At 26.1% G+C, this 23,907-nt stretch overlaps 1 protein-coding gene across 1 annotated transcript; it reads right to left on the bottom strand.

The window, feature by feature from the left end:
* Nucleotides 1–253: 253 nt before the first annotated feature.
* On the bottom strand, nucleotides 254–23,687 carry LOC129988735 (BTB/POZ domain-containing protein 9-like). Its single transcript, XM_056097007.1, has 12 exons — nucleotides 23,574–23,687; nucleotides 21,643–21,876; nucleotides 17,879–18,008; nucleotides 15,247–15,477; nucleotides 12,670–12,934; nucleotides 10,947–11,166; nucleotides 9,499–9,618; nucleotides 7,992–8,101; nucleotides 6,005–6,194; nucleotides 5,361–5,468; nucleotides 2,873–2,951; nucleotides 254–1,556 (listed from the first exon to the last, which is right to left on the bottom strand). The coding sequence occupies exons 2-12, from the start codon at nucleotides 21,825–21,827 to the stop codon at nucleotides 1,419–1,421; spliced, it is 1,776 nt and encodes a 591-aa protein (XP_055952982.1). The 5' UTR covers nucleotides 21,828–21,876; nucleotides 23,574–23,687; the 3' UTR covers nucleotides 254–1,418.
* Nucleotides 23,688–23,907: the final 220 nt, after the last annotated feature.

Here is a 23,907-nt window from a genome sequence, read left to right on the forward strand (position 1 = left end):
TTAATAGAAAAAGCTTTTATTATGGTATATAATTTTGACTGTTACTTTTGTGGCACAAAATTTAAAACGAGTGAAAACCCTTGATCTATGAAATAAGTTAATATACAATAGATTAATCTCAAAACTCAGATTCTGACAAAATTAAGTACTGCCATAAGACCAAGGATACATAAGCGATTAGTAGATGTTATAACGCAAGCATGATGAGTAAATGTCAAAAAATAAAAATAAATATGGAAAATAAAAAGGCACATTCATACTAAAAATTTTATTGCATCAATTTCATACACCATTACTACAAAGCTGTATGACAAGAATAAAATGGCATTTGTAGAAGAGCAACCTTTAAAGCCACAGCAATAAATTTTCCACCAGAAATATAATCTCATAAAAATATATGAACAACAAACTAGAAATCCTGGAGCAAAAACCAAGAGTTGCATTGTTATTGCTTTAGAACATTTTAAAAACAGTATGCAATGCTAAAAATTAAATCAGCATGGAGAAGGGGAAAAAAAAGTTTGAAAAATATATACAGTTAAAACTTTCCATCTATCTCAAATGTGAAGGACTTTTGGCAAGAAAAAAAGAGAGAAAGAGAGAGAGAAAATTATATACAAATAAATATACAAAAAAACTCAGTTTGCAGTGGTACTGAAATTGTATTTCTATGAACCAGTGAAACCGAAGTCAATCTTCTAAAGAAGCTGTTAAAATGTACAAAAAATACAGTACAGTCAAAATATAGGAAATATCAGTTCTTTAGGAAGAGATTTCTTTAAAAATTTTTACTCTAAAGACATACTAAATACAGTTGAGGAATAAAATATTTCATAAATTGACATCTGAGTTCTTAAAAAACTGTTTTTCGAACTTTTGCTTTTTATGCAATCAAAAGAACAGAAAAACATAAAAGACATCTTCAACAAAGGATAAGTTCAATCAATTAAAAAAAAATTGTTTTTTTAGGTCTGGAAAATATATATATGCTGCTAAAACAATATGACATAAGCATAATGCAATGTAGAGCTTGATGAATTCAGTTTGGTTCATCAGGGAATTTAAATGCAAAAAGGTTTAGTAAGGAATATCACCACCATACAAAAAGTCTTCCTTTTCATGAATAAGGCATACATTTTTCAGCATTTTACAAGCACACATTCATCTCCTACCATACAAACAGCCATGTAACTCATTCATTTTCACCTAAGATTGAGACCTTGAAACTATAAAATAAATAGAACACACTGACGCACAACAAACCCTAGTAGAAAAAGACAACATTTAAATATGAACAGGATGATAAACATTTCTTCGACAGAAAGAATTCACAGGATCTACATTTTTCTTCTGCAATACATTAATATCACATTTTCTCAATAGGAGATTTCTTTTTCAAAAGTTTAAAAGAAAAAAATTTAAATTTTCTTCTCACAAATTTTATTTTCCTTCATTCCAAGTTCCGCACCTACATCTGTCAAGCTACTGTTGGAGGAATTAGCTGAAGAAGATAGTGGAGCCTGAGCTGGGCATTCAAAATGCACACAGTGGAATACCTATGTGTTTAAAAAATGTTTTTTTAAATAAAAATTAAGATTCTATTTACAAAGCAAAACATTATCTTTTAGTATTTTTTAAATACTAATAATTCTCTAATACGGAAATAATAAGGTCAACGGGGAAAAAACTGGGCATACTCTATACAAAATACTTAGTTTCTAAATAATGTAATAAATAATTTTGTCATTGAAATGCTCAAGAATTATTCAGGATCTGAAAAATACACATATTATCTGCGCTTCTTTTCGGTTGCCAGAGAAACCTTTACTTTTTTAAGTATTCTCTATTTCTTTAAATCTTTTGTACAACTATTTTATATTTTAACAGAAGGGGGCTCTTGAGATACATGCACTCTCAAATGCTCAATTTCTTTTTTCTTAACTTCTTTAAAGTCAAAATCACAGCTGCCAACCATTCAAACTGAACAACAGTATACAATTAGTAAATGATTTTTAAGTTATGATGATTGGATGATATATTACTATACAAATATTTGAATACATTTTTTTTTTTTCAACATTGAATAATTCTGCATTTCTAAAACTAATATTTTTATCTTAATTTTTGACAAGCCCCTCTAAATTTAGAGCATGTCTGAAAATTTTATAGATAGAAGTATGAAACTGTGTGTGCATAGATAAATGTAAGAGAGACATTTTACAAATTTATATTTTTATACCATGAGTCATGTATAAAAATTTTATCTTTTTATTATCAATTTGAATAGAGGACAAAGTGTTTTTATGCAACTCCCCATGTAATCTGATGAAATTTTGTAATTTGAAATATGTGATAAATAATTGTAACATAGATAGTGCAACTTTTCAGCAGTGGATTTTAAATACTGCATTCAATCAACTTCTACATTCCCAGTCATGTGTTGGTAAGGAGAATTTCTATTTGCATTTACTAAAACAATGCTATTAGTTACAAAAATACATTCTTTTTTAAAAAGGCAAAGAATTATTGTGAAATGTATTTTTAGGTAGAATATTACTATGAAATGTAATACTCTACCTAATAAAATCACAAAAGAAAAAGCAACTCTAGAACTTTTTTTAATTGTTAATTTGTTTAAAGTAAAAAAAAAAAGTTTTTTTTTTTTTTTTTTTTTTTTTTTTTTAATATGAACTTTTCTCCCATGTACTGGAAGTTTAGTAAGTACTTACAGAAATTTTTCAACAGTTCCAACAGACATTTTCTAAGCCTTCATGAAATGTAATACTTGATAGAATAATACCACCCAGAACATATAAAATTTATACATACTTATAACAAAGAAAAAAATTCAAAATTAAAACCACAAACTTACTTCGTTTGCTGTATTGTGAGTGCCTACTATTCGGATAAAGACTACTGGTCGTGGTGGAAATGTAATTAACTGCCAACCACTGAAACAATTAAAAAATTTTAAGTTTTAGATAAGAAATCTTTAATATAGATATTGAGATGTGATGAAATATTTCTAATAAAGAAGTACATATCAAAATATTGTCACTAAATAACTACGTGGTATTAATTCTATAGCAAATATTCTTTGTAATATCAAATTTATATAATTTTAGCAAGCAATATAATTTTAACACCAAATAAGCTAAAATGTCAATGTGACATTGCTTTTTATCATCAATCTGAAGAAGATACTATATATATGTATTAAGAGATTTTTCAAATAATTTTTATCTTAACATTTAAATCACAAAGTATGAAAATTTGTTCATCAAAACAAGGCATGAGCATCACAGCAAGGCATCAGTGATAATCAGCATTAATGTGTCATTAAATTATAAAACAATAAATGAAATATTAAATAGCATATGTTTTCATAATGTCAGAAATAAACAACAGTAAAAAAAATACACATTTGAATATATCATTTAAATTTATATTTAAGCTAAAATAAAATAGTGACTTTCAATGAAATGAAATACAGCAATTTCTATGAAAAATTCATTTTTCTATTGAACTAAAATGATTTTCTAGGGGCATCCAAGTTTCTTATATATTAATTTAATGACAAAAAAAATGGCATCGATTTAAGTAATAGGAAAAACAATAAATACAATTCAGTTTAGAAATACAGAAATTAACCAATTATTTAATTTAGTAATTTTTAGCTTTAATAAATTATATTTTGAAGAGAATAACCCATACCTTTTAACCCTTTAAAGTGCACAAACAAAAAAAATTTCTGAATTTTAAAAAATTATGTATTTAATTTACATGTTTAGGGTCTAAGGAAAGAGAAAATATCTTTAAAAAAATTTATAGTGAACTGCACCACAAGGATGAGGGGGTTCATTGTAGTACCACTGAGCAACTTTGACATGATAATGATACTTTATGATGATGATGATGATAATGATTAATACTTTTTAATTCGTTTTGTAACATAATTATTCATTGTTTATTTATGAAATTACTAAAACATACAATATTATCAATGTAAACTATTTACACAATCTTACAACACGAAAAAAAATTATAAAAGAAAATAAACAATTTTAATAACAAGTAATCCTCAAATAAAGCTAGCAAACGCAAGTTCTTTATGTAGCATTTAGACAACAATACAATCAACACTATATTCAAGTTATGAAGAAACATAATATTTAAATTAGCCATTTAAGAAAATTATGCTATATTGGAAAATATAGTTAACATCTCCAGAATATGGCTGCTTACTACTTCAAGAATAAAGCAACTGAAAAGTAAAAATTTCAACCATCAATTTCTTATAAACCTTATTCAAATGTAAATAAATTCCTCACCCACAAAACACATGGCAAAACCCCCATAAATTATAAGACACTTGACTAAGAGAATCAGGGGAAGAAAAACAGCTCTGTTTTGCTAATGTGTTTCAAGTAGTAGAGAAACTAATGCCTTAGGTCCATGATGGTACGTCTCTGAAACCACCTAAAAGGATGTCAAGAATCAGGGGAAGAAAAACAGCTCTGTTTTGCTAATGTGTTTCAAGTAGTAGAGAAACTAATGCCTTAGGTCCATGATGGTACGTCTCTGAAACCACCTAAAAGGATGTCAAGTAAGAAGAACTTTTCTTTCGCGATTCCATTTGAAAAAAAAATGTGTATGTTGTGGACAGCTTTCATACAACAAATTTATTAGAGCATTTTGATTTTTTTTTTATTTTTTTTTTTTTGCTTAAAATTTGAAAATATTGAGAAAAAGCATCAAAAATGATAAATTTTTTTGCATCTAAGAGGGATATTAACTTGTGTGCTGACATACACAGGTGATTATAAAAGTTAGAACATTATTTTATAGTCTTTGGTTTTGATGAGTAACCACCATGTGTTTAGAAATAATTTTTAGAAAGTGGTGGTTTCATTGTGATACTACAGCACATCAAAGGGTTAACGTGTAATTGAAATATAATCTAAAGAACATTTTGTTCACATAGATTTAAAAATTATGTAAAAAATATAAATTGTTTTGGACCAAAACATTAATAGAAAAAGTTGGTTCAAGTGCTTGGAAGGTTATAGTAGGGAACAAAATAATATATACTATCAAAATAAATATGAATTAACATAGAGAGAATAGGGAAAAAATAAAAGTTCTAAATATACTGAGAATGCAGAAGTGTGTCATAAAAAAAAATAAGAGAACCAAAATATTTTACAATTGCTAGGTATCAATGTATAATTTAATATTTTCGTAAAAAGGGGAAAAAAATCCAAAAAATAAGTAAAATGCATTTGCAAAATTTTATTAATAAGAGGTTTAAAAAGTTTTAAAATAAAAACAATAAGAAACTACAGGTTAAAATAACTCACCGACAAGCTTCTTTCTTTTTGTCCACTACAACATGCCAATTCTGCTGGTCAGTGGAAACTTCTATATAATAACTATAGCTCCTATCATCACAATCCCATAAGAGCATCCTGAAACAGTTTAATAATGTGCTTTATTAGTTTTAAAATCAATAAAAAAGTGGTCATAAAATAACATGAGATCTACAATAGGTAATCTACTGATCAAGATATAATAGGAAACACAATAGGATAAATTCTAACATAACTTTTAAGAGAAAAATGTATTGAATTCTGATGCATATTCCAAAGCATTAAATACATTGGAATATCAGAATACACTGAATTACAATTGTAATTAATGGATGATCTCATGTACTGTGAAGAAATCGTAAGCTAATTGTCACTTTTGATAACTATGAATTAATTGCTTTTTCAGGCAGATTTTGAAATTGTATATTCTACTGTCAATTATATCAAATTTTGTTACATTTTGTCAAACAGATAGCTAAATAGGGTATTCATAATATTTCATAATGCTTTATAGCCACCTTATAAATGAGAATCAAAATGTAACATTAAAATTCCCAAGAATTATAATAATATAATTAGCAGAGAGACACATGTTAGATGAAAACAGTTAAACAGAAATACTTTAGCAATGATACCTCATAGAATCTAATATAAAAGGCTGAGCCAACTGAACAACTATAGCACCACTACCCAGTTGATGGCAAGTGTAACCAGAGTCCCAGTCATAATTTTCTGTGTCACCATTGATAAGCGCATTCCGACTGCGACTCACTCCTTCAGTAACCATCGCACTTGCTGCCACAGTAGCTATATTATGTACAGGGTCTATAAAATACAATAAGATCAACAAAAAGAAATACAATATAACTCTCAATAAAGAAAATGCATAACAAAAAACAATCATAACAATAATTAACAAAAATTATGCCACAGATAGTAGGTAAATTATTCCAAATAATTTTTTATGCATATTATCAATTGCTTAATAGCAATCTAACTAAGCAAATGATAATTCATTATTCAGGGGTGTTTGTGGGACCCCAAAAAATCCCCTGAAACTTTTACGGACTTACTACCGACATTTTGGAGTTTCGAGAGGGGGGGGGGAAATGAAAAATTACAATTATGAAGTATTGAATGACCTAATTATAAAAGTTCAATGAATTACTTTTTTTGCAAAATTAAGACCTTTGAACCCAGGTCACGTGATCGCACATCTGGTCGAACAAAGTCTCTCCTTTTTTTTTCTGCCGCGCCTACTTGCCGAAAAGAATTCAGAAGAGAATGTCCGAGAACCGGGGGAATGAGTCATAACTCGCAATAAGGAAAGAACAAAAAAGAAGTTTTCCCCCCTTTTCACGCATTATCACTGCCTTTGGAGAAAGAAAGGAAAAGTTTTCACCACACACACTGACCTTGCGTTTTCTGCTTTCAAAGCAAACAAAATTACCCAGATCAAAATAAATAATTCATTATTATTCCTACTTCCTTTTGAACGACGATCCCCCCTGATTATTAAACTCTGAATATTAACTGCAGAACTTTAACAAACCGGTTTGTAATATATTACAATTTCCTTCCTCACTTTTTTAACTCAAAGTAATTATTCCAAATTATTATTCAAAGAGAAATCATAATAGTTTATAATTTTAATATGCAATTTTTTAAGAAAAATTATAGATTAAACTTGTGGTGATATCTACCATTAAAGAATAGAATATATGGGGGGAAAGGGCAGCATTAAAAAAAAGTTATATCCTGTGCAAGAATATAAGTTCAAGAATATAATAGCTATGATGTATTGAATTTTTGACAATTAAGCATCAATTGCACATTTTTAAAATTGATTCTTTAAATTAACAACACTTTTTGTTATATATTATTCCATAAATGTTTCCCTACATCAATTTTAAATTAAGTTTATTATTTATTTTTTTTATTTTGTCTGCATGTGTGCACACATTATACATTTGAAATGAAATAGAGAATCCTTGGGAAATGATAATAAGTCTTAAACTACAAAATATTCTTTAAGAAATTTGACTTTAACAATAAATTTAATGAATATAATCATAAGTAGGAATAATAAGCTTGTTATTTTTACAGACAAAACAGCAAAAAATATAACTTTTGATGAAATCAGAATAAAATATTAATAATTTAAATTTAGAGAAAGAATGTCGCAAAATGCAAATAAACTTCAACAGTTTATTGAAATAAAATCATCCAATGACATATGTTGTGCTTAATTTATTTAAGAGATTTAAAGTATCACTCAATTACTAATCTGAAATTCAATATGACATACAACTTAAAGAATGCTTTATTTTATATAAATTCAACAAAATACAATTCTCATTATTTATCAATAATTTATTGATGATTTATGGTATAAAACAAAGAAAACGATTACTAAATATAATTTTTTATACAAGTTAGGATAATAGTGACTACAGATTTACTATCAAAAATAAATATTTCAATTTAGAAATCATATTAAATTCATTAAATTAACAATGATTATAATTAATAATTTTAATCAGTTTGAGAAATTTAGCAGTCATTATTGCAAGAAAAAAAATAAACAAAATAAGAGTAGGATGAGTTCTTAAAAGCACTTACAAAGTAAATCTTTCTCAAGTCTAAAAGGTCTGTTCGTGTACATGCACTCAAATGATACAACGTGAAACACTCGATTCACAGTATTGTGTGTTCCAACAATTCTAATATACCTACAAAGAAAAAATACAACTTTAAACAGTTTTCTAATATATCATTGAATGGACTGGAACATGGAAATGGACTTCTAAAAGGAATGCCAATTTAAGATGCCAATAAGATTATTTTAATCAATAAATAAATCTATTAAAATGCACTAATTCATGTTTTTTTTTCAAACAAAAGGATAAAAAATAATATTTACATAATTAGAAAAAGTTGAATAAACCAGTGTAAAAAAATAATGCAAATATATATAAATTTTTCCAAAAAAATAATTCTAAACAAGAATCAAAATGCAAAAATGATCTAAAACTACTAAAAAAAAGTATCACAAAATATTTAAACAAACAAAATAAATTAACAACATATTTATTAAAACACTGGTAACAAAATGAAATTATTACTTAAGTGGTCAAAAATTACTGAAACTGTAAAACAAAACCCTGGTTCATGCATGTTTATCAACAATTCTCAATGACTTTAATATTCAAATGCCTTCCTTGTCTCTTATTAGTATTATACATCATATAAGAACCAGATGTTTCCTTAGATCTTTTAAACATTAAAAAAAAAATTATATGAATATATTTGAAAAAAAAAAAAAAAAAGAATTTTTCTTGCTTTGAAACTATTACTTAAATCCCGTTTCTTATTTGAAACAAAAGATCCATATAAAAATTGCTAGAATGATTTATAAACACTGATATTGCAAAGACTTTCTAAAAAATACTACAGGTTGAGATGCCTGGAAAGTTCAGATCCTTTAAAATTAGTTTTACAATTCAAGAATTTGATGTAAAAAAAATTATAAATAATAATACATAACATTATATGTATATGTTATTATTAAAAATATATACTCAAAGCTTTCTAGTACAAATGATTTTTTTTTATGATGATTGCATAAAAACATTTGAAACCATTTATAATTCTTACATTCTATATACATCGTTACTTATCCATGATTTAAAATTGCTTACCTTCAGCATTAGGTAAAAAGACTATTTTTACAAACAATCTAGAAAACATAAAAAACTAACTGCAATTAATGTGAAAGATTCCCTCTATCCACCTTAAAGCAAAAAAAAAAAAAAAAAAAAAAAAAAAAATAACTAGATGAATTGGAGTATACCAATTTATTTCCTATACTAAATGATACTTTTTTTTAAAGGCAACTTTATTTCATACAATAACAGTGAAGATTGGTTAAAATTTTAAGAGTTACTCTAAGTCACTTCAGATATCATATTCAATCCTAAAAACCAATCTTTAACAAGTGTGAAAAATATCAATGAATTCATATTTTGAGTTGCATTAGGTTGCTACAATCATTTGTTTCCAACATTTTTTTTAACATTAAATCTTGTTTCCACCTTTAAAATGTGCATAACAAAAAAATATCACTCACCTGACTACACGGGGTTTAAAATATAATTGCTGCCATGAACGACACAAGTATCGAGTATGATCAACTACTTTAACCCAGTCTTTTTGATCTACCGATACCTCCACATAATACGAATATGACCTAAAATAAGAGAAGAAATTTAATGGCTTAGTTACAATTTAAATCAAAATAATAAATTAATCTTTTAAGGATTTCATATGTTAAAAGTACATAAATAAAATTCAAATACCAGTTGTTGTTTTTTTCCCCTCCTTTTCAGAAATACAGACTACTAATTATAATTCATATTTTTCATGCAAATATTGCAACTATGAAGAAAATTTAGAATAAGCTTCGTAATTATTAATTTCCTTTAAAAATTGGAAAGTATATTCTATTTCAGATGCATAATATTGTGCAAGTAAATAACATGACAATGCCCAAGAATTTTTTTGGTGTGCCGATGGCCAAAACAAGAGAAAGAGAATCATATGATTTCTATTAATCTATGTTGCTTTCTATGAAAATTTTTTTGAGATTTTTGAGGATTTAAATATTAATTCAAAATCTGAATACTTGCTTTTAATGACTGAAAGAGGTTTAACTTAACCATTTAAAATGGCTGCCACCAAAATTCAGTGCTACAAATGCATATTTAAAGCCCCTACTCACAATATTAATTACACTTTTTTTAATAACTAATGAAAAGAGTTTTTTTGTTGGAGTTTTTTTTTTTGGGGGGGGGGAGTTACAAGATTTTAAAATTGTTTCAATATTGGTTTAAATTTTATTAAAAATAACACTGCAGATTATAGGAATATTTAATGTTCTATTTTTATCAAGTGCTAATATCATATATAATTTTACATTCTAGTTTAGAACATTCGCACCAAATAGTTTTCAAGAGCTGATTTGATAAGTGATAACTTTAACCCTTGTTATAAATATTAATTACAGCTATTACTATATTATATATACATATATAATTATATCAAATTTTGCTCACAAATAATGAATTACAAGAGAAGTTCTTAATAAAAATTTTGTGACAATTGAAAAAAGAAAATTAGTATTGTTAAAATATCTTTAAAAATAATTTTTTAATCCATTAAAACCAAAGAGAAATGTATATAAATGAAATTGGTACCACTAAAAATTGCTTTTTCTTTCTTTTTTTTTATTTCAAAGTGGTGTAAAAATAGCTTTGACATAATTTGTTTTAAATTTATTCATAAAATATAGTAAATCTGGTTAGTTTTTAATAAAATATTCAATTAAAATGTTGACTTTTTTTAAAGAGCATTTAATATCCACATTGCAACTATGAGTCAAATTTAGCAAATTTAGATCCAACATTCTGTCCAATAGAATAGTTAGAAAGATGTTTTACTCATACATGTCACATCATATAATTTATAGATACTAAGCAAGTATATAATCCTTTAATATACACTAAATGATAATTATACCTCATATCTCTATCCCATAAGAGCATTCTCATGTGATTGATTATACATTGTCTACCCAACATGACCAGAATCCCTTGCCCATTGTTGTCATCAATGGGATGCCTGGTAAAGCCTCGCTCCATATCATACGTATGGACATCTCCATCCAAAAGAGCACTTCGCAGTTCTCCATGTAACACTTGTGCACCATGTTTGGGAGAAGCAACATTCTCTTCTGGCACTGGAAGAAAAGAGACAAATATTCGAGGAAATCAATGCACAACTTTCTTTATTATATTTCTTATATTTTTCTTTTACTTTTATTTTCTTATATTTTTTCAAAAAAAAAAGATATATGTTTTATAATAATTTTTCAAAATAACTTTAACAATTTCTAGTATTATTACTAAAAAAATAAATGAAAAGCCATCTATCTATATCAGAGATGAAACGAAATTATATCTTGTATAGACTGTCTGTTAGCACTTTATTTGTTTTTCTTATTCTTATTTTCAAAAGAAGAAGAAAAAATTATGAATAAGGGCAGAAAATTAAAAATAATATTTAAATGATGCTCATAGATTGCATAGCAATTAGAATGAAAATATGTTATCAATGTATCAGATGTTGGTGACAAATTGAATTCTATGCCCATTTGTAATTTATAAACAAAAAAACTTGAAAAGCTATTCAATACTTGATAACATGTACCGGCCACAAATCTAATTAAATAGCCTACTTTGATGCTATAGAGCCACAACAAGATGAGAAATTAATAATAGTTTTTAAATAATGTAAAATTCAAAACCTATTGAAAAAAAATGATACTTTTCTTTTTTAAAATCCTATATGATCTTTTATGTATCATTTAACAGGTAATAGTAAATAACAAAAAAAAAAAAAAAAAAGAAAGAAAGAAAGAAAGAAATTTGAGCTTTTAGACCAAATATTTTAACATTATATATTTAAGGATTAATTCACCTATTTTTATATTATTTTAAAAATAATTCTTAAATGCTAAAAACAATTTATATACAAAAAATATTTAATATCATTAAAAGATACAAATTATAAAAGCAAGCATTATATTATATACATATATAACGTAAAAACATATTTTTGAGCAGTTTCAAGGCTGAAGAAAGAAAGCACTTTTTAAATATTAAAACTTTCAATTTATTCCATCTTGGGAAGCATAATTTAAATACAAGAAAGAAATGCTGAGATATGTCAGTCCACGCCACAAGAGAAGAGCAAAACAGTGACCGAAATATTTTCCCCCATGTTTTTATGCTATGAGATTCTGATAGGGATTTCTTTGATATGTGCCAATTTTGGTAAGGGAATTTAGGCATCTTTTAAAAGAATTAGCTAAACATGATACATTTTTATTTCTTCACTTGGAGCATGTGAAAGTGCTGATTAGAGCAGTTTTACAAAGCTCATGTAGCATTAATTAAATAAAAAAGTTGTAATTGGATCAAAAATAAGAAAATATTTTAGAATTAAGTTGATATAGATTAAACCAAGACAAATCTTTGGAAATTAATTTAATTAGATTAAGAGATATCATTATACATATATATATATATTCTTAAAAAATATATTCTAAAATATTGAAACATTTATTAAATTTAGAGAAAAAAAATGGTACAGAAATAAAACATATCATGGAAAACTCAATTGAAATCAATATATATTGAAAATGAATTGCGTCTTGAAAATGAATATATATATCACTCACTAAGATATCCTCTGTATTTCAGATCTGTGTCCCGACTCTCTGTTTTGTCCTTGATTGCATCCAAAATTGTGTCTGCACTGACCAGTCCGGTTGGTCTGACCACATTGAGAAGCTCTGATACTGCCATAAGAGGCAAACGGACAGCTGATAATATTTCACCCATGTCAACATCTGGATTTTGCTGAGACCACTCACATACTGCACGAAAGATGTCAACTTCAGATGCACAGAATGAATCCCTGCTGATCATTTCTCTTAAGGCGGACTGGAAAAAAAATGTATAAATAAATTTTTCCCCCCTTTAAAAATTTTCAAGTAAATATAATCAATAAAAGAATATTTTATGAGTATATGCCTTTCACTAGTACAAATAACAACAGTTTAAAAAATCCTACTTTTATTTCCTCCAATTGTAGAAAATAAGTGAAGGTTAATCAAAATAAAATGTTCATTTAATTATCTTTGATTTAATTGAATCAGTGAACATACTGAGCCATAACTTTTGGAAAAATCGTGTACATAAAAACACTACAGACAAGAAATAAAAAAATTATTATTCAAAAAACACATCTAATTATAACTGTATGGTCATTTCCAAGCAGTTTTTTTTAATTATCAAATTCATATTAAATCTTAATTTCAGATTATTTTCAATGTCATTTCTAGTGCCATAAGAAATCCATTCACAAAACCATTTCTTTTGCCTGTGATAAAAGCATTTTCTGACAAATCCAATAGCATAATTCCAAATAAAAAAAATAAAGTAGCACTAAATAAAATAATTCAATTTATATCTGATGCTGCAAAGAGCATATACTAAGGGAAAAGAAAAACCCTAATTTACCACACACACATCAAGTGAATGATTTATAATGGTGTTGTGCATGTGTGAATTCCTTCTTGTAGAAAACAATTGTTACTATAGAATATTCCAAAATAACTTCACGGTTGCAGCTAAGCATATCCCATAAATTAAACATAATAAAAGTAAATAATAAATACAACCATTTCCTTAATATATAATGTCACTCAATTTTCTGGTACGTATTACCATTCATTCAATATTTGTAGCACAACTGCTTTAATAAGGAAAGAATTTTTGATCCATACATACATGCAGTTTTGTAACTTCAAAAGCAGGAAATGATAAATAAATATTAAATGGTAATTAAGGATAATCTACATGTCTCACAAAAACTGTGGGTGTGTTCAGTAAGTAAACACAACCTTCAAAGATAAAATATAAATTCCATGCTGTAACTTTTACAGCTGTAACTTTGCATATATAATTAATCAAAGAATACAATTCACAAGATATAACAGCCGGAAGGATGAGTTAAATTTATATTGGAGGGATTAAAAAAATTGCATTTTCAAATACAAAAAAGTTTACAAGGCAAAACTTTTCATCAAAAGGTCCAATAACCAACAATATGAAATAAATATAAAAATTAGAAGGAAAAAAATTAATAAAACAACACACAATTGTTTTAATACAAATCCAACAAAAAATGCAGCTGCTCTTGTTAAAACAATACTCTTGAAAATGCAAATAAAAAAAACTAAAGAATTATGTGGAATTTTTCTCACATACAGGTTGATAATTAGTTCTTTAGGAGTATAAAATTTAAAATGTCAGATTTGCTCATGCAATTCAGTTTTATTTAAATATAAAAGTGGCACCTAAACAAAATAACTTCTAAGAAAGCCAATAAATCATAAATTAAATTCTATGTCATTTTCATAATAACCTGGATTGCACAAGATATACTGATATAACATGCTTTTGCAATTCCTTGCTCTTATAAGAGATTCACAAAAAATATTTTGATTTATTTTTGAATAAATTAAAAATAGTTTTAAATATTATTACAAATATGAATTAATAAAGTTATATTTTTAAAAAATTAAAGTTTCTACAATCCTAGAGGGCCAGCACATGAGATATACTGTATGCTAATTTCAAATTTCTCTGATAAAGCTCAAACTGATCTTATTATTCAATCTTGATAAAGAATAAATTACTAGGTGGAAAAACAACATAACGATAAAAAATGTCCTTCAGTAGGGAAAAACTTTAACAAATGCAGAGATTTTAATGCTTTCTGCAGCAACTTCACCTCTTAATTGTCCTTTCTGTGTATCATAAAGGCACACAAGAAGGACAATTAAGCTTATAAGTTTGAGAATTATCACTTCACAAACTTTTAAGCTTAAATTAACAAAATGAAATCAATGAAAGACAATATAGTTTAATTCAAAAGCACACATAATTCATTAAAACCTCTATTCTATTTGGGAAGATAATCTTAAAACAGAAGTTATCATTTATTTAGATTATGAAAAAAGCAAAACTATTAAAAGATTAAGCATCTAAAGAAAATAATTGTCCCTCCCCCCGAATGTGAAGATATATAAAATAAATACAAAATATAAAATATATATATAAATTGTAAACTTTTTAAATCAGTCTCAATAGTAAGCACAATTATATACAAATATGAAATTCCTTATCCCAAAATAGTCAACAATAGATTATTTCATAAGACGAAATACGAATAAAAAATCTCTACTTACAGCAGATAAAGAAAGGAATGATTCATGATGTATTATATCAAGTGCATTACGATCGACAAAACTGCAACACACTTCAGCAAGTGAAGAGAGGTTAAATAAACTAGCCATGTCATAAATCATACAGACATTACGAATATTTAAAATAGCTTTCAGGTAATCAGAAATTGCTGTTTCAAGTTCAACGAAATTGTACTGATGAGCCAAGCCAAGAACTTCAAGAACCATTTCCTCCTAGGAATTAAAAGATAAATATTTAAATAACTACTAAAACACTTTTCACAATTATCATGTATCTAAATAATATATAAGTAAAATACACATTTTATCCAATTTTTCTCCCCTTGATTACTGTTAAAAGAAATTTAATAATACAGACTTTATGATAATTTTTTTAAATTTAAAAATTCTTGAGCATCTGCAGAAAATATTAATAAATACATTTTGACTAGTAAATGAAATATTCATTTAATAGCAACTTTCAAAAGTTGATTGGAAATAATTATGATAATAAAAGATGCCAATTAGAATATTAAAGGATAATAAATAATAGTATAGAAAGAGTAATTGGTTCCTGCAGCATGGCATGATTGTTTCACATCTAATAGTCATCAGCAATTTAGCTAAAGTAAATGACGTCAGCAATATGGTTTCATTTACCCCCCCCCCTCCTTATCAAAATTGGCCTTAAAAAGTGCCATAAGCGCACCAAGGTTTTGTCTCCATATTCTAAGATTGATGTCTAGAGTATTTACTCTGCTTGTTAAAATCCAGCAAATTTGAGGAAATAAAAACTTAATGTATTATTTAAAACAATATTATAAATGGCAATACTTCTTTTAAATTAAAAGTTTCCAACAAATTGATTTTAATCTGAAATTGGCAAGTTAAATAAAATACCCTTAAAAAAGAATAAAAGATTTTTAAGAATAAATTCTATAAACCATTTAAAATGTCAAAAGCGAACAGAAAACTGAAATAAAATCTTGATTTCAATTAATGAATAATCCATAACCCTCTTCTGTCAGTATTCAGAATCATAATGATATAAGAAACACTGTGAGGAGAAAAGCAATTCATGATCTTTAAATACACAGAGTATTCTAAAGAAATTCAACTACATATACTACAGAATTTATCATCAAAGGTGAGATAATTCCATAAACTTTCAAATCATATAAAATTTGTTCTTATATGACATTTCTTTCATAAATTATAAGGAAAATAATATACGAAAGAATCAAATTTTATATATATATGTAATCAATTAAAATTTCATTAACTTATATATTTTGAAACACTGACAATTTTCTTTGTTTTAAAAAGAGCACATGCACCAAATTTCATGAAAATCAGAAAAATTCTATGTATGCTTCCTTAGTATAAATCTACAAACACTGATTTATATAGATTTTAAAGTCTGATTTGATATATTTAAATACTTAAACTTTTAAGTCAATAGTAGTAGCAAAAAGTTTGAATATCCACTTCAAGTAAGGCTCCAAATTCTAAATGGTGGGAAAGCCAAAGTATTAAAATCTATTTGTCGAATTAGGAAACAAAAGTTGATGAATCAATTACTTATCAATAGTTATTCCGAATACATTACTTTCTAATACTATTCTAGCATTTAATTAAAGAACATTGCATGATTTCAATAAAAATATTACAATGAAAACTTATATCAAATAAATTGTCAATGCCTCTTTATTTTCTTGTATGCAAAGCGTAGAGAAAATACTGTAACCATCAAAAAATTCTCACTCATAAAAAAATCTCTAAAAACTAATTTTGACAAATCTCTCCAATTCAGACCTCTCCAAGTTTGAAAAACATAATTTTGTCATTATATTGGCACATAATTTAGAATATGAATTTAAAGCCTAATTTATAGATTTCTATCAAATCTTCAAAACATTCACAAGAAGTCCACCAGTTTGGGTGTTTAAATACATATGAACTCAATAACATTAAAACATAAATAACTAGATAGATAAAGTTTAGTATGCAAGTATAGCAATTAAAATGTAGATTCTTATCAAACTTTGAACTAAATCTCTCAAAGAATTGACAATTGGTTTATCTGTAGTTTCGCATGCATGCAAGTGGAATAATTTATAAAATATAATGATTTAAATAAAAGAAATTCAATCAGTAATCTTGTGATTACAGCTGTAGCTTCATGTCAAATTTCGATTTCAATCGGTTGGTTTATTGCGATTTAGTGGTTCAAGAACCAGGGATTGGCTAAACTGCACCAGCAAATGGTTATAATCGGTTGGAGAGGGTGTATCAAAATACATATTTGCATAAAAAATTTAATAAAAATGCAAGATTCATGCCAATGATCTATATTTCATAACTATTGTTCATGTCATGCAAGACTTACATGACCTTACCCAAGGTCCATAATTTTATGTGAGAGGAAAGGGATAAACCTCTACTAGAAATTATGCAAGGCAGTTTTAGGGACACTATTTCCACCTAAAATTATGGACTACTATTTCTCAATTTAATTTTTATCTAATTTATTATATGTAGGAGGAAAGTCAAAAGTTATACAATATGGCTATCAAAAATTTGTTATTACTCATCAGATAAAGAATATAATATTAAATGAAATAATAAAACTGACCTTAAGGGAGGCTAAGGTCATATGACCAGTATATATATATTTCAAAAGAACTTTGAATGCAGGAAGAGAAGTTCCTTTCAGTTCAACTTCTGTAAGATTTGTTTCTAACAAGCCATTGTAAAGCAAAGCACTATAAAAGATATTTATAAATAATTAAATTAGTTATGACAGTAATATAAATAAATGTATCATTGTTAAAATAATAGATTCAGAAATGATTAGTGAACAATACAGCCCAAGTAAATATAGGAATTTCATTTACATATTTTAAAATATTATTTCTTATTTAATACATTTAAACAACAATTTATATTTAATAAAACAAGCTAATTATAGATGTGGTGGGGAAGGTGAAATGAAATGACACATAAATAATATAAAATGAAAACTTTTTTAAAGGTCAATCAATTATTGCACTATGATGATTCCTTTGTTACATTATGAGAATGAATTGTTTTTAAAAAAAATGTTACACTCACAATGAAATAAATAATTGATTTTGTTTCACAAAAGAGAGTAACCACAGGCTCATAAACTTTATTCCTTGCAAAATGAATAATGCTCAAAGATAACTTCAGAGATAAGATAACTATTATCAAGCAAGGTTTCAACAAAGCAGCTGATAAAAATGGTAATATCAGAAATAAATATATAAAAGTAGTAGATTTATTCCCACTTATCACAATAAAAAAAGGATAATCATGAAATATCACACTCAAGAAGAAGCTTGAATGAATCATAAATCATTTGCTCTGATTGCATAACAACTTCTTCAAATAGATAAAACAACAAAATCTTACTACAATGAAATTGATAAGTCGGTAATTTCTTTGGCCTTTTAATGAAAAAACAGAAAGTTCTCTTTCACTCTATATATATTAATAAATCACTATAAGATAGAAAATTCAATAATTTTTAAGCTAATGAATTGAATATTTTTATTTACTAAATATAAAATCAAAACATTCATAAACTTATATAAAAAAAATGTAAGTTAGTATAGTTTCTATATTTCTGAGAAATCAAGTAAGACAGAAACAACAGTGTAAAAATTATTTTGAAACAATTAAATTTGGTCAAATTATATATAAGTTGTATATTCATTATTTGAATGCATTTTTGAATAACATAACTTCCATACTATGAATTTTTTTCCGTACAAGATCAAATATTTGTCATTATGATTTAATATAAAAAGTCATATTATAATTTCTTTGACATGATATTTTAAAATGTGCTGTAAATTTGGAAGATAATAAAAACAGTAAATAAAAGAAAACATTTAAATCAAATCTTTAAAAAAAGTAAACTAGTCTCTACATACAACGTGAATAAATATGTTCCATTCAGAAAAAAAACTAGCCACTTTTAATGACCAGCTGTATTACCATATTTTAATATAGTCATATCAAACAATTTTCAGAATTGCATCTCATCACAAGCAAAGAAAGAACTATTTTAAATTATACCTGCACAATTAACAAACATCATTAGGACAGATTAGCTATATTAATAAAATAGTAAAATTAATTGCCAAAATTGGTTGAGTTTCTGTGACTGGTTTATTTTGAGATATCGCATGAAAATGAAGAACGATGGGAAGTGTCATTGATTGGGTTGGGAACTTCCATATGAAATAAAAATTAGCAAAACCATATTTGTGGCTATGACTGGAGAATTGGTTCATTGAATTTAATTATTATTTTAAACATATGAATTAGCCAGCATTCATTTTTACATTCATCCACTGCAGCGGGAAACATCCAAAAGTACAGAATGATTGAAACAAACACACAGAATAGAAATGCAAGCTCCTATATTTAACAACAATTATATCATTCAGAATTTTTAGAGAGGAACACAATAAGATCAGACCTAGTAAAAAAATTAAAGAAAAGGAAAAAGCAATACTAAGCTTCAAAACAATCTCAAAAAATGTATCATATATAGGAATAGAATATATATGATAAAATGTAAAAATTCAATGGAAAATTAAAAAATTACAATTAAAGAACATTTTTATTTAATGATCTTGCTTTGGATATGTATTTTTCTTTTGTATCTGCAGTAAATCTAATCTTTATTTATAATAAAGATTTAATGTATGTTTGTGTATGTATGTATTTATTGGTGTTTTATAGACTAGATTGTTTGACAATATCCATCAAATTTAATACCTGCACACTTTAAAAGGTGGAAATAAACATCTCAGAACTTTTTTTTTAAAATTTTGATTAGAATTTTAATTAAAAATTAAAGAAAATTTGGGCATCTTTCCGTGATAACTTAAAAAATTATTAAAATACAAAAAGGATTTTTACAGCATCTTAATCTTTGCAATAGTGGAAAAATTTTAAACTACCTCCAATTAAAGACATTGCCGCTTTTTCTGGTAATATAATTGGATACATAAAAATACATCCAGTATATTAGGGAAATGCAAAGCACAATGAATAGAACTGTGTAAGGTTTTTGAAATAATGTAAGTTATGACTATCAAAATTTAAATTTTAAAATATTTTGCTGAGGAAACAATTGAAATTTTCAGCAACCAATAGTCCCAGAGAATCAACAAGAGGCCAAATGCAGCCAATATTATATATATATATATATATATATATATATAAGCATTAATTTATGTGAAGCAGAATGCAGTTTCGAAGACAGTGAAGAGACTTTTGATTTCGTGACGTCGTTTTATTTCATATAGGAGAAGCACGAATTATGTACAAGCGATGAGCACACATACAACACAGAAAGGGTTGAGGGAAAAGCTCTTGAACATTTTATCCCTGGTCTTATATAACCTGAGATTGATAGAGAAAATATTTCTTTACAGTGCTAATATATATTGAGATTTTGATAGGGATTTTCGTTACACACGCCGAAGAGGCAGGGGAAACACAGGGATCTTTTAAAAAAGAATGTGTTTATTGGACATTTTTCTAGCCCTTCATGCGGAGTGTAGGAAAGTTAGGCTTTTAGCCGATTCAGCAATTTTACAAAGCTCTTTTGGAAAAGTGGAATAGGATCAGGAAATAAGAGAACATTTTAGAATGAAGTTACTATGGGCTAAATTAAGATAAAATCTAGGAAATTAATAAAATTGAAATTTGAGTTTAAAATATCATTACATATACTAATTACATATATTATATTACATATAATAATACTTTATCTAAGTTTTTTCAAGAACTAAAAATATTCATTTTAAATATTTTTATAATAAAAGATACATTTTTACATTATAACATAGTCAATGTAATTGCATAATTTTGCACTTCTTCAAAACTTGCTATTTTAGAAAAAATTTCTCATTACAGATTTTTTTGATATAGTAATTTGATACCTTGAAAAGAATAATATATTCTTGCCACATTTTTAAATCTGTTTTACATTCAACTGAATTGAATTTGTAAAAGGATAGATTCAATATTAAAATAATATAACAATCACTTCACTTGTTGAGTGAATGAGAAATTGTTACATGGACAGAAGGGATATGTGAGTAGCAGTCTTATATTAATCATTAATGCAAACTTATTATAGAAAAAATACATTAAAATAATAAAGTCATTGGAATTTCTTTTCAAAATTATATTTTTAGAGGAATTTGCAGAAATCAAGTATTATCAACAGTAAAATATAATGCAATTAATCAGACACACATTTAAAAAAATATATAAATGAACTTCTGCTAGGCCAAATTTCTTAATAAGTTTAATAAAATAAAAAAGAGAGAGAGAAACAACAACCAAACTTACCGAAAGTATTCACTCCGAGATGCAAGAATAACTTTGTGGCCAGGGATTCGTAAGCCATCAACAACCAAAGTGATATCACTGTAATTTTCATTACAGAAGAGGGAACCAATATTTTCAGAAAGATGGGAGATGTGCTCAATTTCCCCCAATGACGGAGCAGTACCAAGATGATGACTGTCGCTCATCCTATCATCCAAGTGCAATGATTCATAGCAAGGCCAATTTATTTTGATACTATGATAAAAAATAAAAAAATTCAAGCATTAAATATATATTTCCAACAAAGTTTAAATAACAATGCAAATTTAATAAAGTAATGCCCTATTAAATACTTCAAAGCATTATTTTCACACGAATTCTTAAATTGTACTTTCCAAATCCAAAAAAAATTACTCTTTCTAATCCTCCATAAAAACCTTTTTAAATGTGTTGCTTTTAAAACAAAATATCTATGATCATCAGTATTTATATATTAAAATACAAAAAAGTATGACAGTAATATGGTTAAAATTAAATGTCATTTTGAAATGTACCCCAAAAAAGAAAACTGATCACTTCAACAAAATATAGATAAAAATTAAACACTTTTGTTTCTTAAATTTGTATCTATAAAATATAACCATACACTTGGGACAACTCCAGTTTTTGTTAACATAAGAAATATAAAGGAATGATATAACTTATTGTAATGCATAAAATTATGAAAACTACATTTTCAGAGTAAAGCTGTATAATATATCACACTTCAATTTCTAATAGTTTAATAAGCTTCAATATTTAAAATTTCACTATTTATTAATGAACAAATGATAACATGAAACATTACTGCGACAAATAAATTGATAAAATAGCAAAACTTTTATTCCTGATAATATACTTACACAAAAGATTTCAGGTAATTTTTCAAAATTATGTTTTAAATTGATATTATTGGCTATTGGATATTATCATAAAAAAATTGTCATATTTTATTCTAGTTGTACATAAATTATTAAGAACCCATCAAATAAATATTGATTACATAATATAAATATTGAAACATAAATTATGATTTCATTCTATATGTTATTTATATTACTACAGAAATTTAAAATTAAACTTTTAATAATTTGTTTATTTAAATATTTCACTCAATCATAAACTACATAACAAAAAATTATGTGGGGAAAACAACAATTCTAAGAAGTTTAAACATGTTTAAAATAATTATAAACTAAATATTTATTAAATATCTAATCTTCATATGTTAAAACTGCAACTGTTAAATAGCTTTTTAATCATCAGCTCAAAGTTTACTCTTCGTTAAGAAATACCTCATTATAAAAATAAAATGCTCATTGAATGAAATTATTTTGTTCAAAAATATTAAAATACAACAATTCTTTAAAATTATTTTATAAATAAAGATAAAATTATACTATCAATTAATAAGTTCCCTTTTATTACTGACGGGATTATATCTATTATGCCCTTAACCGCCTAAAATTTGTTACAAATTCCTTTAATGCTATAAATTATTCATTATCTACTAATAAAATTTCTTAAGGAATGAAAATAATACTCAAAATGTTCTACACCTAAAAAGTTTACACGTTTATCGCCAATTTTGATGAAATATTATATATTTCACATAAATATTTGTATCAATAATATAAATAAAAATTTTGATTAAATTTATAATCGTTTGAAATATTAGTGGTACACATCATGCCTTTGAAAAAAGTTCATAAAACTGAGTTTGACATTTGTTTAATAAGAACTACCCAATAAAACATTTGTGTACTGTTACGTATTTTGTAAACGGAAAAAAAAATAATAGAAAGAAACCTATAATATCAAAGAGCATTCAACAGAAAAAATCTTTATAATCAATTTCACTTTAATATATTTTTAAAAATATTTTGTTTAAAAAGTTTATAATGACATTTTACCCTGTTTTTCAGCTAAAATTATAGACACGCAAAATTTTCGTCTTCAAAACAAAACAAGAGAAAAAAAAAACTTAATAGCCACATTTACATCTCGATGACGATTACAATGGAATGCAACTTATAAATTATAGTTATTTCTATTCAAACAAATTCACACATCTGAAATTTCACATTTCAGAAAATATTTTGAATATTTAGCTTTATTTTGACTGTGAACTAATGAAATCTTCATAAAAATAAAGGAAACCCTGATTTTGATTGCTGGTAGCAGACCTCGTTATCAGAAATAATACGAATTGCCAGATTAAAAAGTTCAACATCGCAAACTTTATTT

This window comes from Argiope bruennichi, chromosome 10 (assembly GCF_947563725.1).
Source record: "Argiope bruennichi chromosome 10, qqArgBrue1.1, whole genome shotgun sequence".
Classification (NCBI taxonomy): Eukaryota; Metazoa; Arthropoda; class Arachnida; order Araneae; family Araneidae; genus Argiope; species Argiope bruennichi.

What these genes read in the sequence shown, in the direction of transcription:
- LOC129988735 (XM_056097007.1), bottom strand. Translation starts at nt 21,827, where the DNA reads ATGAGCGACAGTCATCATCTTGGTACTGCTCCGTCATTGGGGGAAATT. An exon ending in CATTCCTTTCTTTATCTGCT is followed by an intron (nt 12,935 to 15,246) that starts GTAAGTAGAGAT and finishes TTTTTTTTCCAG; the next exon opens with TCCGCCTTAAGAGAAATGAT. An exon ending in TTATGGGATAGAGATATGAG is followed by an intron (nt 9,619 to 10,946) that starts GTATAATTATCA and finishes CTCTTATTTTAG; the next exon opens with GTCATATTCGTATTATGTGG.